The following is a 16550-nucleotide window of genomic DNA, read 5'->3' on the forward strand; positions in this document are numbered from 1 at the left end:
CTAGTCAGGCTGTGGCCTCCCTCTGTCCTGCTACATGCTTTTCTCTATGTCTAGGTAATAGAGGACTAATATCAAGGAGAGAGAAAAATGATCCTGGGGGTAGAATTTGGCCCTTTTTAAAAAAAAGTTTACTGTATTCAAAACATGAGGCATCATCTACCAATTTGTAGTAAACTTAACACTTCTCAATGTCATTTGAATAGTGATTACTATCTTTGTGATAGAAAAATCAGGGCATAAATTGCTTTTCTCTTCAGTCTGATAGAAAGTTTTTCTTTCTCTGTGGGTTTTTGGCTAGACTTTTGCCTCATCTAATATTTATGTATTGTTTCCATCAGGACTATAGAGTCAACATCTTTCTAAGACAGAAGTGGAATGACCCCAGACTCAAACTGCCCAATGACTGGAGAGGTTCAGATACACTGACAGTGGATCCAACAATGTTTAAATGCCTTTGGAAGCCAGACTTATTCTTTGCAAATGAAAAAAATGCTAACTTCCATGATGTCACACAAGAAAATATCCTTCTTTTTATATTTCGGGACGGGGATGTCCTAGTCAGCATGAGGTATTTCATTGATATATTTCTACTTCTTTTTTTAAATTACTTGATATGAGAGGTGTATGCTGTGTTAGACTTAGTAATGTAGTACAGTTTATGAGTAATATTTAAATTTATATGACCATTTGTAAACAATACCACAATAAATTAAATGTGTGTAAAGAAACCAGATGAAGATGTTTTAAAGCATGTCAGTTGATAGCACAGCAAGTACTAGAAATTTGAAGTGTATGTACGTTTGTATGTCATGTTAAGCTAACACATTAAGTAAACTAGTATCATTAGAAACAAAATTTAAACCCTTTTGATAATTGCTTGGATTCCTGGAAGCATAATGAAATGGATAAGATACCTGAAGTAAAGCCTTCAGCAAAACAATATAATTTGCACACCACTTGAATTTCTACATCAACTTAAGAAAATGATGATTACTTACTAATGATATAGGAAAAGGCAGAAATTACAAAATTTGTGGATATAAATGTTTTGTAAAAGTACTGGGACATAATCCTGATGAAGTTCTATGCTTTACTGGATATAGATTTTTTTCAGAAGACCCAAAAATATTGTTTAATTTCATTGCAATTAACGCATACTTTTTCTGTGGTTTGACTTGGTTTATCAAATGTATACACCATGCCATAAAAATAATCATCCACTGAAAACAGCAAATGGGTTGATTAAAAAGGATCTCATAGTGAATTACAGATCTGGAGAGTTTATAGACACAATGATTTGTAGAGATTAGGCTCAATTTCCTAACAGTGAGTGAATTTTCTTCTGGTGTGAACGGGAACATACTGCCCTGATAGAGGAAAAAATTATTACCTGAATATACCACAACTTTACTGTTAAGAGAGAACCACTTCTGAAATTGTGGTCACATGAGCTTCCTGGAGTAGAAGTGGTGAGAAAAAAGAAAGAAGATGGGAGAGTCTGGGTTCTTTTTGACCCATTCCAAATCAGGATGAGCATACTCAATCTCAAGACTTTTGCCAACAGTGATCAGAAAAGAAACTATATCAGGCAATCAAAGCACTTTGTTTGGCTTACTCTGAAGGTCCTGATTCTGATTTCAGTTGTTTATGTAGCAGGTTTTGAAGTCTGTAGAAATTAATATTTCAAAATAGAAAATCACTTTCAGCTGTAAAGGAAACTTCCCATTTGAAATAGCAAATGTTAAATGAAACATTGAAACTTTTTTCAAATATTTTTCCAGGTTACAGCTATTCATAAATTAGCTCATTTCAGTCAATAGGTTAGGTTAGCGAATAGCGAATGTTGAGTGAACTAATAGAATTGTTTCTGATGGAAAAAGTCTTCTCTGAAAACTTCCAAATAACAAAAACAAATTCAATAAAGTTTGAAATTATGTCATCCTCTAAAAATGTTCTGTTGATTTTAATAATACAGTGTGTTCATAAACTATATGTATGCAGGTAAGATTAATTTCTTGAAGTACTGTGGTTTGGTGACATGCTACTAAGATTTTCATTTTTTAAAATACATAATTGCTATGCCTTGTGTTTTTAGTTTACAGAGACATTATCACATATTAATGAAAGAATCTGAAGTTATCAAAAAACATGAATGACAAAAGGCATGTGAGAGAAAGCTCTTGCCTGCATAAATAGTTAAGAATTAGGAAACTGAATGTAGGAATAAACAGCTAGTGCTCACAGGAGGGGAAGTAGGCAGTAGAGTCCCACAGAAAAATCTTTTGTGGGTCCTGTGCAGTTCAACATAAATCATCTGGAAAACTGTGAATTGGCAGGCACTTTTGATGATGCCAAAATATTCAGGATAGTAAAGATAAGGGACAACAGTGAGGGTTACAAATTAATCTAATAACTAGGCAACAAAGTAGGAGATGAAATTCAATGTAAATAACTAAAAATTACGCACATGGGGAAAAATTATTTTAACTTTATATAAAAACTGATTGGTTTTGAGGTGATTATTACCAGCTAGGAAAGCAACCTTTGGGTAATAACAGCTAGTTCTCTGAAAATGTCAGCTAACAGCTCAGGACTGGTTGAGAATGTGAATTGAATTCTAAGGAAGTATTAGGGATTAAAGAGAATGTCATTCCACTGTATAAATTCGTGCTATCCTCTCATCTTGAATACAAGGTGCAGTTCTGGTCTTCCATATGCATTTTGTCATGTATTAGTAGGTCTCTAATTTGTGAACTGCTATGTTTAAAACTGTCTATAAAATTTTATTCTCAGACTACTAGAGAGAGCTCAGTTTCAAACTGCCACTTCTTATAACTTCAATTAAAATTTTCTGGTATTTTAGAAGCTGAAAATCGAATACCTATGATTTTTTCTTATTGCAGTCTACTGCTTACATGGCAGCTCACACTGTTTTTAAATTCCATTTCTACATTTTCAGATTGTCTATTACTCTGTCATGCCCTTTGGACTTGACCTTGTTTCCTATGGATACACAGCGCTGCAAGATGCAATTGGAAAGCTGTATGTAAATTAGTCTGTGCATAAAAACAGTTGCCTTTTAGGCATGCCTGACAATCAAACAAAAAAATGACCAGTCCTGTATTGTTCATGTCAATATTTTTAATGAATCTTGAAATTAATATTCACTGGTTCCTACCATCATACATTTCCCTATGAAAAATGTTTCTTATGGTTATGGCATCATGCATTCTGTTTTTAGCTTTTGCTATCAAACATAATGACAACTGCTGAGTTTCATAAGCACATTTGCAATAAACTTAGGAAATTGAAACACGTATAATTTGGAAAAAAAGAATCCATGGTTTCCCCAGGTAGTTTTAACTTCCAGCAACCTTTGCTGGTTCGTAGGTCGTTGGGGTCCAATTTATCCCCTTGCATTGATGATGCATGGTATTGTTTGAATCTCTTTTGATATGGTACCGAAGGAAAAGTATTTGATGCCAATACATTGAGAGCATTTAGTATGAAATCTTTTGAAAATGGTTTCAAGATATTTTGTGGATGTAGTCAGGCATCTCTCCCTTACCAGTGCTTCCCTGGTCTCTAGGTGATTTGATCTTATGAAGGGGCAGCCAGGTCTCATCTCTGAAGGGCTTCATGCATGCTGGAAGTTGCAGCCAAAATGTTTCTGAAACTCATCTTCTTTCCTGCTCCCCAAGTACAAGGGTGTCTACTCCAGTACAGCCTTTTCCCAATACTCCAACCCTTGGTGATCCCACTTTCATGGCCATCTGTTTTGCTGAGTAAGGACAAGTGTGAAGCAGAGTGAAGGAAGGTGGCTTGCTCCAGCCCGTTCCTGCTATAATACAAAAATTTTCTTCAGTTGTTACTCCACCAGGTCTGGTGGGGAAGGTGGGGTTAGGGAAGGGAAGACAAAAGCAAAGAAAGAGCAAGGTTAAGCAAAGCTGAGCAGGGACTCCCAGTGGGGACAAGGGTAATGTTCAGAGCTTTACAATTTAGTTTTTGATTGCCAGCATTTACCTTTAAAAGTGTAGTATGTCCATAGTAGTTTTGCCCATTACTAATATGTATATACATTAAGTGAAGTAAACTCTTACGGTAAACCCAAATCAGTCTGGTGTTAAACTGGAATTAGCCAGTAATATTAATGGAAGTTTGCTCAAGCTTTCTCAGTCTGGGTTGCTTTACAGACATTGCAAGGTAAAGTTATTCAAGGAAGAACTACTCATAAAAAAATTCTCAATACCTTTATTTAAACAACCTTATTGTCTCTCTCCACACTAAGTTGATATATTCAAATTCAGGAGGAAATTGCTTCTTTGGAAAGACAGTGGCACTAAACTTTCTTCTACCTTTTAATTCAGTTGTCAAAAATAAGAATGGGACCCCTGACCTCCAGTCTGCCCCTCCAGTTCCAACAGTGGGCTTGCTTTCGCTGTTAGCCATTGGCAGTTTTATTCTAAGATATTTTCAAATCAATATTTTGTTTCTAGTTGCTAGATTTCCAAAACAAAAGGCCACCAGTTTTTACTAAGCTGTTCTTGTATCTGCAGTTATGATCCCCAGTTCTACACATTCCCTATAGACAACATTTTCACTGTCTAGTAATTGTTATCGTAAAGGATCTGGGCAGTTTTGTGATTTGCTCTATGTTGTAAGGAGGTGAGACTGATTTTATGAACTAAGCATTAGAACAACTAATTTTTTTTTATATTATCTTCCATCATGGAGCTTTGAGACATTGTGATTTTTAAGTCGTTATGAATCTTAGAGAAGTTAGCTTATGAACAGTTTACCTTTTTTAATCACAGCTGTTTTTCAAAGATATAAAAAAATCTGTCTAATGCCTGCAGAAAAAGAACAGTTCTTTAAACATTTTTCAGAGGCTTCAAATTGCAAAACGCTGCATTTCAACTCCCATCTTTTTTATGTTTCACCATCTCTGTTCCCATTTAACACACATTATCTCTGAATTAAGTTAATCCTTAATAAACAGAAGATGGCAGAAAAATGGCATGTAAATTCATGATTATGACTGCATATTTAATTAATATTTCATATTTTCATAATTAATATTATGAGCCTAACTTTCACTGCTCTCACTTGGTGGTGTTGTATATATCATGATTTAGAGACACAGATGTATACTGAAGTCTGTCTGTACTCAGGAGATCATGAAGGCACTGAATTGATTTCAGTAGGACTACACATCTACTTGAATTCCTGGTGAAGTATTTCCTGAATGTCAAAGCTTTCACGAATCAGGGCCTTTAATCTGAAGAAGTAAGAGGAAAGGTTGTTTTACACAAAAGCCAAGATTCATCACAGTAATTGAGTTGCTAAATTCTTTTGAAGTTACTAACACTTGTGAGTGCTGTTAAAGTTCAGTATATTTTTCATGCTTTGCTGAAGTAGAGTATCAATGAATATGGAGGCTTCAAAGCTGTGGAGAATAGAGCTTTGCTTTCTGTTTTTAAACAGTAAGCACTGTAACAAATACCTCTTAATCAGTATAATATTGCTGATAACATCATGTTCCACCCACCAAGTCCTAATTTAGGCTTACATAAAAATTCAGTTGTGGATTATTTAATTTTTGTATTTAGTTCTTTGAACAGGAAATAGGAAGAAAAAGAGTGAAAGAAATATGATACATATATACTAGATTTTCTTGCAGAGTCTACTGTGATTGAGATGGTTATTTAAATGATTGCCATTATTTTGTTTTTGTAGTTGGTTACACAACTGATGACTTACGGTTTATCTGGCAGTCTGGAGATCCCGTACAGCTAGAGAAAATTGCTCTGCCTCAGTTTGATATTAAAAAGGAGGATATCGAATATGGTAACTGTACCAAGTATTATAAAGGCACAGGTAGGTAGTATAAGTGATTTTCTTGGTAAAAAACTTTAAGCTTCCTTCAATTACTGTTTAAGGTTAATGGTTAATACTCCAGTTCATGTCTTACATTCTATGGGAGAAAATAGATTACTTTTAACAAACCAGTAGTTCATATAATAGCAACCATCACATATAATTACTGCAAACTAATTCAAATTTAGAAACATCTAGGTTGAAGATGAGATTAAATGTTTTTCTTGGTTTTGCTTACATGTCTTATGATCTTACTATCACCATTTTGTTTCTATAGTGCCAATACCTTTTTATGCTTGTAAATGCCTATCTTTTCTGATAAGATGCTCACACAGATTTATGCCAGTTGCGTCAAAGTAGGATAATTTTGGTTTTCTGTTTCGACTTTTGTTCCAGAAGTGGATAGTGTTCAAGTGTAACTTCAAATACTTCACCCTGCAGGTTCTTCCTTTCTCTGAGTGTTCTGGAAACTCTGCTTATGATCCTCAGCCCTGTATTTATTCCATCCTATGATTATTTTCTGAGTGTGGCACGAATTTTTGCAGTGGTTTCTGTACTCTGGCTTTTAATGATTTATCTTTTCTACCTTGATTGATTCCTGCCTATAATTACATCCAAACTACTCACATGCTGTGGCAACCGCAAGACTTTCTACAACGACAGAAGTCAGCAGGGCATATTTTAGTCAGTGCTTTTGCATCATATGAATAAATCTCCCATTAAAATTCAACAAGGATGGCTGTGGCACTGCAGCTTCTGAGGATCCTCTGCAAGTTTCTTGTTGACTATTCAGCTGAAGTCGAGGGTCTGTTAGTTGCAGTTGCTCCTGAGCTAGATCCCAAGTCTGAAGAGATCTCAAGTAACCTTAGTGGATGGCAGAGTTAAGGAGTTTAACTTGAAAAAGGTAATGAAAATTGAAATGAGGTTTGTTTTTTAACTGCAAAGTGAGTGAGTTCTTAGCCTAACTACATAATTCAGTATCTCAGGTGATTTACCATTTGTAAATAATATGCAATTAGCTCCCTTCAGGAAAGTTCTGCATTTGTGAAAGCACAACCAACTGGCAGTGTTTGCATTAAAACCTAAGTCTGGATATGGTAGAAGTTTACTTAGCAGTGGAAAAAAAAAATTATTCTTAATTAAACAATGAATCTACTGAAAAAAATAGGCTATAAAGTAGTGAAACATTAAAGCGATGGATCTTGCAATTCCCAAATAAAGTTCATACAAATGGGAAAGTTTGAAGACTTACATTCTATTTGAGGGAAAAAGGAAATACTTACTCAAGATGGCTGTCTTGTTATTGAAGTTATGATGACCATTTTGAGTTTTGCCCTAAATCTAGAATTAAACATCTAAAAAATCTTCAGGTATTTTAGGTATTTTTAGGAATCTTAAAGAAAAATCTAAGAATTGTACACTCTACCATTAAACAGGAAAGAAAATCAGTTGTGCTCCCTCAAGTTTCAGCACCTTGTGACCACAAGTTGAAATGACACTGTGCAAAGTGCTCAGTAAAATGGTCACATTTTGTGCACATGTATGTGATTTGAACATTAAAGAAAGAACATTAGAGAACTGTCAGAGTGGGTGGAGTGACAACATGAAATTTTTAAAAGGTTTCATAATTGTTTTATTGCAAATCTTTTTTGTTTGAAAATTAAGAACATCCATGTTAATCTCATAATCAGACTGGAATTAATGCTTCATTAATGTGAATGGAATAATATAGTACTCTGAAGTATTTTTAAAGGTTGTTTTCAGTAATCAGTAGTTGTTTGATTTACTTTAAATCCTTGTATTGAAGGTATTTAAAAAAGCAGATTTTGCACCCAGTTAAAATTCATTCAGTTCAGGATTTTGTCAGGTAATCAAGAGGCAGTGTTGCATGTACAAGCAAATTTTCAAAATTATGGCTTATGTAGGAGATTCTTGCCAATTGCGAAGAACTTAATCTTTACTGCCTATTTATGTCAACCGATGTTTTATTATACCTACCTAAGTAGAAAGAGGGTCAACAAATTTGGGGTGACTTTTTATGACAATAAATTGAATATTTAAATTTGCAAATTGCCTATTCTTTGTTTATCAAAATGTATGACAGAGCCAAATAGGTCCTCACAAGCTGAATGGTGAGGGCAATAGATACTATTCTCTGCCTGATGAAAGATGCTACAAAGCCATACAGAATGGATTTCTGGGATAAAACAAACAAATAATGATTTTGAAGGTCATCCCTCATTTGAAAATAAAACCTAAAAGTAGCTCGAAACTATTCAGAAATTATAGAGGGAAAATTTGTCAGACAACAGATCATTGAAGAGGATAGAATGAATTATGAAATACTGCGTGGTGTCTTCTAGACAAGGAAGTTTTTTCCTTAATGTTTTATTGTTTTGTTGTTTCGGTTATTGTATGCCCATTCAGCACTTTTAAAAGGACTTATCATTCTGCAGCACTTAACTGGTAAAATACAGAAGATAAATACATATATTTTTGACAGATTCTATCTCTAAATCAGCTTTCCACCAACTTTATTTATAGATATAGACTGATCTGAACTTTGAAATTGCTGTAATATAACATAGGAATGCCTTTTCCTTGTGATAGAATAGTTTATGAAGGTTTTTTTACAATGCTATTGCGTTAATATTAACATAAAAATGCCAGTTCTGCTAATTGAGTGAAAATATGAACAGAATTTGTTTTCTGATGATTGGACTTCCTGATCCATCTGTTATCTGCAGTAAAACCTCTAGTATCTGCAGCTTTATTTCTTTTATTGAATTCATCTTAACAGATATCTTAAATGTTTGGGTGATTTAGATCCTTATTTTAAAAGATTTGAGGCAGTATTTGTTGTTTTCAAAATTTACAGTGTTTTCAGACTCTTTTTTAAAAAGTCTGTACCAGTTTTAGAAGTCACCTGTACCAGCTTTCAGTACTGGGGGAATCTCTGCTTAGAGTCACATTCAGATCACCTCTTTCTACTCTAAACTTCTACACTAATATTTCTTAATTCCATCTTTCGGACAAATGAATGCTAAGTAGGATTTTCAGATGAGCTTAAGCTAGTATGACGGCTAGATCCAATTGGTTTTATCCGGAGTGCATCTTGAAGCCAGCATCAAGATGAGAGTCACTTTAACTGCCGGTTACTGATATGCTGTGAAAAGATGGAGGGTGCCTTACAGAGCACAGAGAGTACCACATGCCTGACCACACTTGGCAGTTACATAGTTCTGTGTTTTGAACATTTTTTTTCAAATTGAACTCTTTGCCTCTATAAAGAAAATCAAATCATTGATCTTTTGCTCTTAACTTAAACAGAAAAAGGCCTAGAAGATACGGATCTGAAGAGGTTGACCTGCAAAGCACATTAAACATTAATGCATTTATTTCTTTAAAGGTTATTACACTTGTGTAGAAGTAATCTTCACTTTAAGAAGACAAGTTGGATTTTATATGATGGGTGTTTATGCTCCTACACTGCTAATTGTTGTTCTATCCTGGCTGTCATTTTGGATCAATCCTGATGCAAGTGCTGCAAGAGTCCCACTGGGTAACCTGTGTTTACACATACCGTCACAATCCACTTTAATGCCATCAAGCCATTCTCAGTTGCTTTGACAACATGACACTGGACACTGAAAGCAACTTCACTTCCATTATCCGCTCATCATTTTCACTGAAACCTCCTCATTCCTAGTCCTGTAAAATCTACCTCCACATGGAGACTTTGCTTGATAATGGTTCCAGCACTTATGTGATAAGCACATTGTCTCTGATCCTCTCAACCCAGACAAATCTGATTTGATCCATGTATGGGTGATGCTGCAGACACTATTGCAAATATGCAGTTTATAGGAATTTGAACATCTGAATAATCAGTAAGAAAGCAGGAAGATGAGTAAGGCTCTAAGTAGCTACCTCTTGGAGCAGTTTTTCTGAAGAGTAATAGAATTAGAATCATGTCTGGAAGAGAATTAGCATCCTTGTTACCTGATTGGTTTTGTTTCATTAGAGACTCAGTTCATGAGAGTACTTCAGGCTCATGCTTTCATGCTGCTCAGCACAACACAGTAGGCGGGCCCTTCATTTATTATGAGACAGTAGGACACAGAGTTAATCAAAACAGTAGTATCTTGACTAATTGGATTGTACATGGGACTCCAGCTCTGGGGTGGCCAAACATGCTGACCCCAAGAGCTCAATGAAATGTAAAGCCAGGCTCTTGCATCCTGAGACTTCTCCTATTTGGATTCCTGTCCCCATGCCATGACCTCTCTTTCCCCATGCTCTGGCCTCCCCATCCTCCCCTTTTCCCTGGCACTCCTCCACAAGTCCATACCTCTTGTTTTCCAAATCTTTTCCATGTCCCAGGATGTTCAGTGCCTCTGTTTTCAACACCCCAGGGGTGCAGTTGCCTCTAGCCCCCTGCCTTCCTCAGGAAGCTCTCACCCAGACTTGAACCTCCACATCCCCACAGGACATGAGTCCTGTGCAGCCTCACGTGTGTCAATAAGCACTGGAGACCCTTGGAGTCAGGACCTGCCGCGTCACCTTACCAGTCCGTGTCTGTGGTCAGTAGAGTCTAGCAGTAGTGGGTAGCTGAAATCCCTGTGTTAAGAGCCAGCTGGAGCGGGAAGAGTGCCTGCTGAGTTTTGTTACATGAAAAAGTGTCTACATACTCCCTGGCCTGAGCCCCACTGCTCCCATCTCCGATAATCTAGCATGCCTTTTCCTCCTCCAGTGATAGATGGGCAACATAAACTAAGAGCTGTAAGAAATCTGGAGAACCATGACTGGAGTGCTGCTTTTGGCTTCTGAGTCAGTGTTGGCTATCTTGCTACCTTTAAATGTAATAAAAACACTATTTAATTATATTCATTGTATCTTTTTCCTAAGGGGGTGTGTTTCAGAATACAAATCAGCCTTAATTTTCTTGACCTTTAAAAATATTAATAGTTACTCAGGGAGGAGTCACAATGCAGATCAGTTTGATAGCAAGTAACACATATAATCCCTTACCTTGAAAAGTAGCAAGGATGCATTCCATCATGTGAAACATTTTAAGAAGAAAAAAAGTGTGGGAAACATGTAGCATGCCTTAAATTAAAAAGATAGAAAAAAGAACTGGAAATATTTTTCATACAGTGAGCTCCCATATGATCAAAACCTGAGCTGTATTTCTACTTTTATAATCCTGCACTTCAAATAGCTGACCAGACAGGCTTATTAATTATATATTAGATTTATAAGAGATATAGTGCTCATTTATGTAACATGGATGTCTTTGTGACTAAACATGCATGCGTATTTATTGTTCATTTGTTTTCATTTATTATAAGTGTTTATTGCCTCCTTTTATTTATCAGCATTTCTGAAATCATGCATTTTCAAAGATACTAGCCATTGGCCTGGTTATGTGACTTTTCCTGGCTCCCCAGAGCAGCAAAAACCACTAAATCTGACCATCCTTTAGTCACAAGTCAGTATTTAGTAACGCGAGTTGATAGCACTGTCACTGGGGTAAGTTTTATGTTTCTCCAGTTTGCAAGGGGGTGACAAACTAACTCTTCTAGCTACATCCTTGAAGATAATTGTCCTTGAAATCTAACAAGATTAACATTTGTGAGTCAAGTGGATGATATCTAATCCCAAAAGAGTGTTACCAATGGCGACTACACTCTCAATGGCTAGATACAGATCTCATCGGATGAGAAACTACTTCAGATTTACTTACAAATATCTTAATACAGTCATCCTTAGAATTAAGTATAGCGGGCTACTGCTCCCCATGGCTAGGCATCTTAGGAGTTTCCAGGTGATTTAGGGGTACACGATACTTTGCAAACCAGTAAGCAGAATATGTTTTTGTAGGCTGGTTAATGTTCTGGGAGAAGGATGTATGTTTGTTGAAGAAAAAGCGTTTGTCCATGTGGGAACTAAATAAGTTGCAAGCCCTGCAACGTTTCACCCAGTTAGATCATCTGGTGGTAGGGAAGTCCACAAAGGACTGGTACCTGGACAGCTGTGGCTAAATGATGTAAAGGCTGATATCACTGAATGCTTCTTTCTGATTAAATGCTGGTGTTTCACCTTTTAATGAGCCCAACAGAGGACTCTCCAGTTCTTTACAGGTGGACAGGGTGCCAGCATCTGTTTAAAAAATTCCTTTCTTTCCTTCACTGCTGTATGATCCCCAAAGGGAGTAAGATCTTCCCTGGAGCTGTAGGGATCCGAGGGATGTCGGACTGCTGTCCACGCACAGTGGCCTGACAGCGTGGAGCGTTAGTCCAAAGTGCGGGTGGGGGTGCAACAGGGTAACTGAAGGCTTGGGGTAGTGGTGATAAATTGCACACATACAAAGGACAGCTAGATCTCTTCTAGTCATTTCATTTTATAAAATTGTAACAAATGTAGGGTCTCAGAGGAAGACATAAAGACATATGTTAGAACTGTAGTATGAATAAGGATTGGCAAGAGTATGTCTTTTAGTTTATGAAGTTTAATGAGAGAAGAGAATGTATTAGAGATATCAAATTATAAGGAAAGGAAGACAGAATATTACCCTTTTCAGTAATATTAGTGAGATGAAGCCAGACATTTTTAAAGCAGTAATACAAACCAGAAAATACTGGTTTATACAGCATATAATTAACCTGTGGAATTCACTGCCGGGAGATAGTGCTGAGGCCAGTAAGTTTGACGAATTCAAAAAAGGGAGATTTATTTATCTGGCAGCACGTGCTGAAGTCCTTTGCTGGTTTGGCACTTTCTGATATCCACCTGTAACCTTAGGCAGTATTTTTAAAATAGTAGCTCTGTAAAATCATGCTTTAGGCTGGGAGCTAACTACCTTTACTGATAAGTTAAACTTTGCCATTGAGAGGGATGCCACACTAGGGGCAAAAATGCAGAGGTATCTCCTGCTTTTGTACTAAAGGGGAAGGCCAACTTTCCCTTTACTTTGCAAGTGTAGAGGAAGGAGCCCTGTCCCTTCTCTTTAGTGCTCCCTGAGAAGAAAAGGGGGATTTTTTTTTCTTTTTCTTTTTTTTTTTTTTTAATAAATAGTCTTGCAGTTTATTTATGCATTCCTCTCACTCAGTTTGAGCCCTGGGCTTTGGACTGTGTTAGGTAGGTAGCTAGTGCAGCTCCTGCCACAGGTGCAACTTACAACTCTGGGTCTCCAAGGCCATGGCAACTCTGATCTGGCAGCGAATGGTTGCTTAATAGAATACATCTGTGCCTCTATGTCACTTTATTGTTACCTTGAAAACCTAGAAGTTTCTCGGCCTCTGAGAATGAACTTTTCATCCTAGGAATCCAGGCAAATGGAAATTAGCAGCAGGTCACCAAGACCTCGATTGCTCTACTGAACAAATTGATGAAAGCACCACTAAAATGTTTTCAGCTAGTAGAATTTATAAGTTAGTTTTGTAGAATTAAATCCAAGGTTGTAAGATCTAGTATTTTAGGCTCTACGAAGTGGTTGTACAAAAGTTTTAAGCACCAGGCATGATAATAATACTCACATATTAAGATAGTAAACACTTTTAAAGTTAGTATGAAAAAAATGACAATATCCAAGATGTTGAGCCAGTCCATATCATTGCCTAATTTGATTATTCAGGGTAAGGATAGAGGCTGCCTTTCAGAGGTCTAGCATAGACACAGCATGGTACTCAATAGAGTACACTGTTAGAGAATAAACAGAAAGCTGGGCATAGGCAGAGGTGTCTGTATGTTTAAGAGGCAATACAGCCTTATTTGTACTTGTTATTGTGGTTCATTATGATCCATAATTAGTGTTCAGCACAAGGCAGCTGGTGTTGGTCAGTGAAAATAAATTTATAAAAAAGGAGACTATTCTATACTGACTTTCTATCCTTATGGGCATGTTCATACTTGAATGCTTCAGATGCAGTAGATCAAAAATAAGCCAGAGTGGACGCTGAGGGTTGTTTGTTCATTCAGCATTTGCCATGTCATTATGATCTGACATAACACATCTGGCCATTCGCTATCATCCCAGTGGACAAAAAACTCCAGCTTTGCAATGATATGTTGCTATTACACATTTCAAAATACAACACCATAAGAATATGTATTTTAAAATCATATGACTATAAGCAGCTAGTAAGTTGCCCATTTGAGATTAATACCAAATAAACTATGGTATCAATCTTATTGAAATCCAAATTGGAACAGCAGCAAAATAATAATATGTTATTTACGATCAACGAGAGTTTAATACTTTCCTAGGCCAATACAGACACTTTCAGTTTTATTAACATTTTCACATCCTCAGTTACTTAAAATGGATCTGAAGAAAATGATCTCTCTATGAACTATTACAATTTTTTTCATGCTTTGGATAGCACATGTAATTGATATAAGAAACATAGCTAAGACTAACTGCGTGTCTCCTTTTGGCCAACTTCTTCTATAGACATCGATTACATTTCATGAAGCCACCCACTCATAACTAAAGAAGATTTTTATCATTAGCGTTCACAAAACCAAAATGGGACATTCTGAACTGGAAGCGTGAAATAAGTTTTCCCCACGTGACAGCCATTTCTAAAGTTAGCTTTTTCCAAATGTAGCTGTTCATGCTACTTTCGCCATTTCATAGGAGCCTCTTTGAGATCAGGCTTGTATTCTGTCTCTTGCAGTGTGAGCCCTGTGTTGATGGTGACATTTGGAAGCCTTGTAAGGAGCAGTGCTTGTTGAAACCTAGTCTGATGATGTGTGTGACCTTTCAACAACCTTTGCAGATGGTTTTTTGGTTTTTTTTTTCATGATAAGGGCTTCCTGAAAAGCCTTATATCTAGGAAGCTTCCTTTAGATTCTGAAGCTGAAATAGGGAATGATTGTAGACCCTCAGTCACCTCAGTGTTTTCATCTTCGCAGTGAATTGGGAACACAGACTGTTTAATGTGCTGGTACAGTTTTGCTCTTTAGCAAAAAATGCCCTTTCACCTAAGTTTTGCATATCACGCTTGTGGACAGGTCATTCAAAGAATTGCCCCTGCTGTAGCACAATTCAGATTTCTGGGACAACAGTAGCTCTTCAAGTCTAATTTAAAGGATTTGGAGTCTTTTGATTTAGGTATCATATATTTCTCTTCCATCTTGCCAGACTTAGAAGCATGTTGTAGGATAAGTCTCTGGAAAGCCCATTTCCCATTTGTGTGATATATGATGAAGCAGGAAAACCACAGCAACCAGTTTAGCCTCACTTATTTCTTTCTCCATTTAAAAAATGAAGGTACTCATTATTAATAATTCATCACTAACTGCAATATTCTACATGAGTATTCAGTTCAACTTGTTCATTAACTGAAGGCATGTGCACTTTGTCTACCTGCTGCAAAATACACCAACCGCATTGTGAAGTCCCATTCACTGTTACAAAACATCATTCAGTGTTGCCTGTTTCAGAGGAAGAGCACAGCCAGTGTCAATAAGGGTAAGTTTTCTTTAATCAATATACTGTTTTCCTTTCCATAGGTATTTTCTCAGTGCTCAGCTTGGCATCTGAATGTACCACTCTTGCTGCTGAACTTCCCAAAGTGTCTTACGTGAAGGCCTTAGATGTCTGGCTGATTGTTTGCCTTCTCTTTGGGTTTGCCTCCCTGGTGGAATATGCGGTGGTTCAGGTAATGCTAAACAATCCAAAGAGAATTGAAGCCGAAAAAGCAAAGATCGCCAAGGCAGAGCAAGCAGAAGGGAAGGGTGGAAATGCTGCCAAGAAGAACACTGTGAATGGCACAGGGACTCCTGTCCACATCAGCACTTTACAGGTAGGAGCTGCGAAGCTGTGTATACAAAATCGGCATTATCCTCTATTAACGCAATTCCAGGAATATACTGTCGTAACAATCTTGGATAGTGCTTAATCTTAGAAGGGGCCAAGACATTAAAAACATGCTGGTAATTAATGGCTAGCAGTCTGCCCAATTGGTCCCTAGTGATTTGAGGTCAGAGAAACTAAATGAAAAATTTGTCTTTTAATATCCTAGCGCCATGGTTGCCGCTGAGCTTCAGGTAAATAAAGTAGCAAGCAGCTTTACAGTTGCTATTTTTCTCATAATAAATAGCAGCTGTCAAGCCATAACTATTCAGAGGACAGGACTCTCAGTCAGTATTTGCTGAGAACGTACTCAAATAACACCCGTCTCATTGCTTTCCCTCGGATGGCCACAGCTGCACCGCATTGCATGTGAAGCATCTCTGAAGCCAGGGATCCAGAAGTCTTGGTATTTGTAAACAAAAGACAGGTCTGTTTGTCTGTCAAACAGTTCCTGCATTTCTTGCGTTGCCAGATAGGGTTTATGTGTAAATTGGTCAGATCTCATTATATGGATAAAGATGAGATGTAGATCTTAGCACAGGCCAAAGTTTTCCATCATGATGGTAGCTTCCCGGTGTTGTATAACTACCCCTTTGTGCTCCAAGAGTTACCAGACATCCCAGGCCAACTGCCCTTAGTCCTGAGTGATATTTAAATGGCATTTATTCTACAGAATAAAATATATTATGCTACAATATGTGAAATATGAATTTGGCTTATAGTTTTCAATGACTTGGCAATTTAGATGTGTAAAATAAAACTATTAGGCCAGATCTAAGTGATAATATCGGTAGCATAGAATGTGACTGTA

General features: G+C 36.9%; 1 protein-coding gene across 1 annotated transcript in view; it reads left to right on the plus strand.

The window, feature by feature from the left end:
* GLRB (glycine receptor beta) overlaps positions 1-16550 on the plus strand; it is a 54876-nt gene that overhangs the window by 22425 nt on the left and 15901 nt on the right. The window contains exons 4-8 of the mRNA XM_075709280.1: positions 339-568; positions 2960-3042; positions 5737-5877; positions 9287-9439; positions 15397-15689. Coding sequence (XP_075565395.1) covers positions 339-568; positions 2960-3042; positions 5737-5877; positions 9287-9439; positions 15397-15689 — 900 coding nt within the window. The remainder of the gene's footprint in view (positions 1-338; positions 569-2959; positions 3043-5736; positions 5878-9286; positions 9440-15396; positions 15690-16550) is intronic.

Source organism: Pelecanus crispus, chromosome 4 (genome assembly GCF_030463565.1).
Source record: "Pelecanus crispus isolate bPelCri1 chromosome 4, bPelCri1.pri, whole genome shotgun sequence".
Taxonomy (NCBI): domain Eukaryota; kingdom Metazoa; phylum Chordata; class Aves; order Pelecaniformes; family Pelecanidae; genus Pelecanus; species Pelecanus crispus.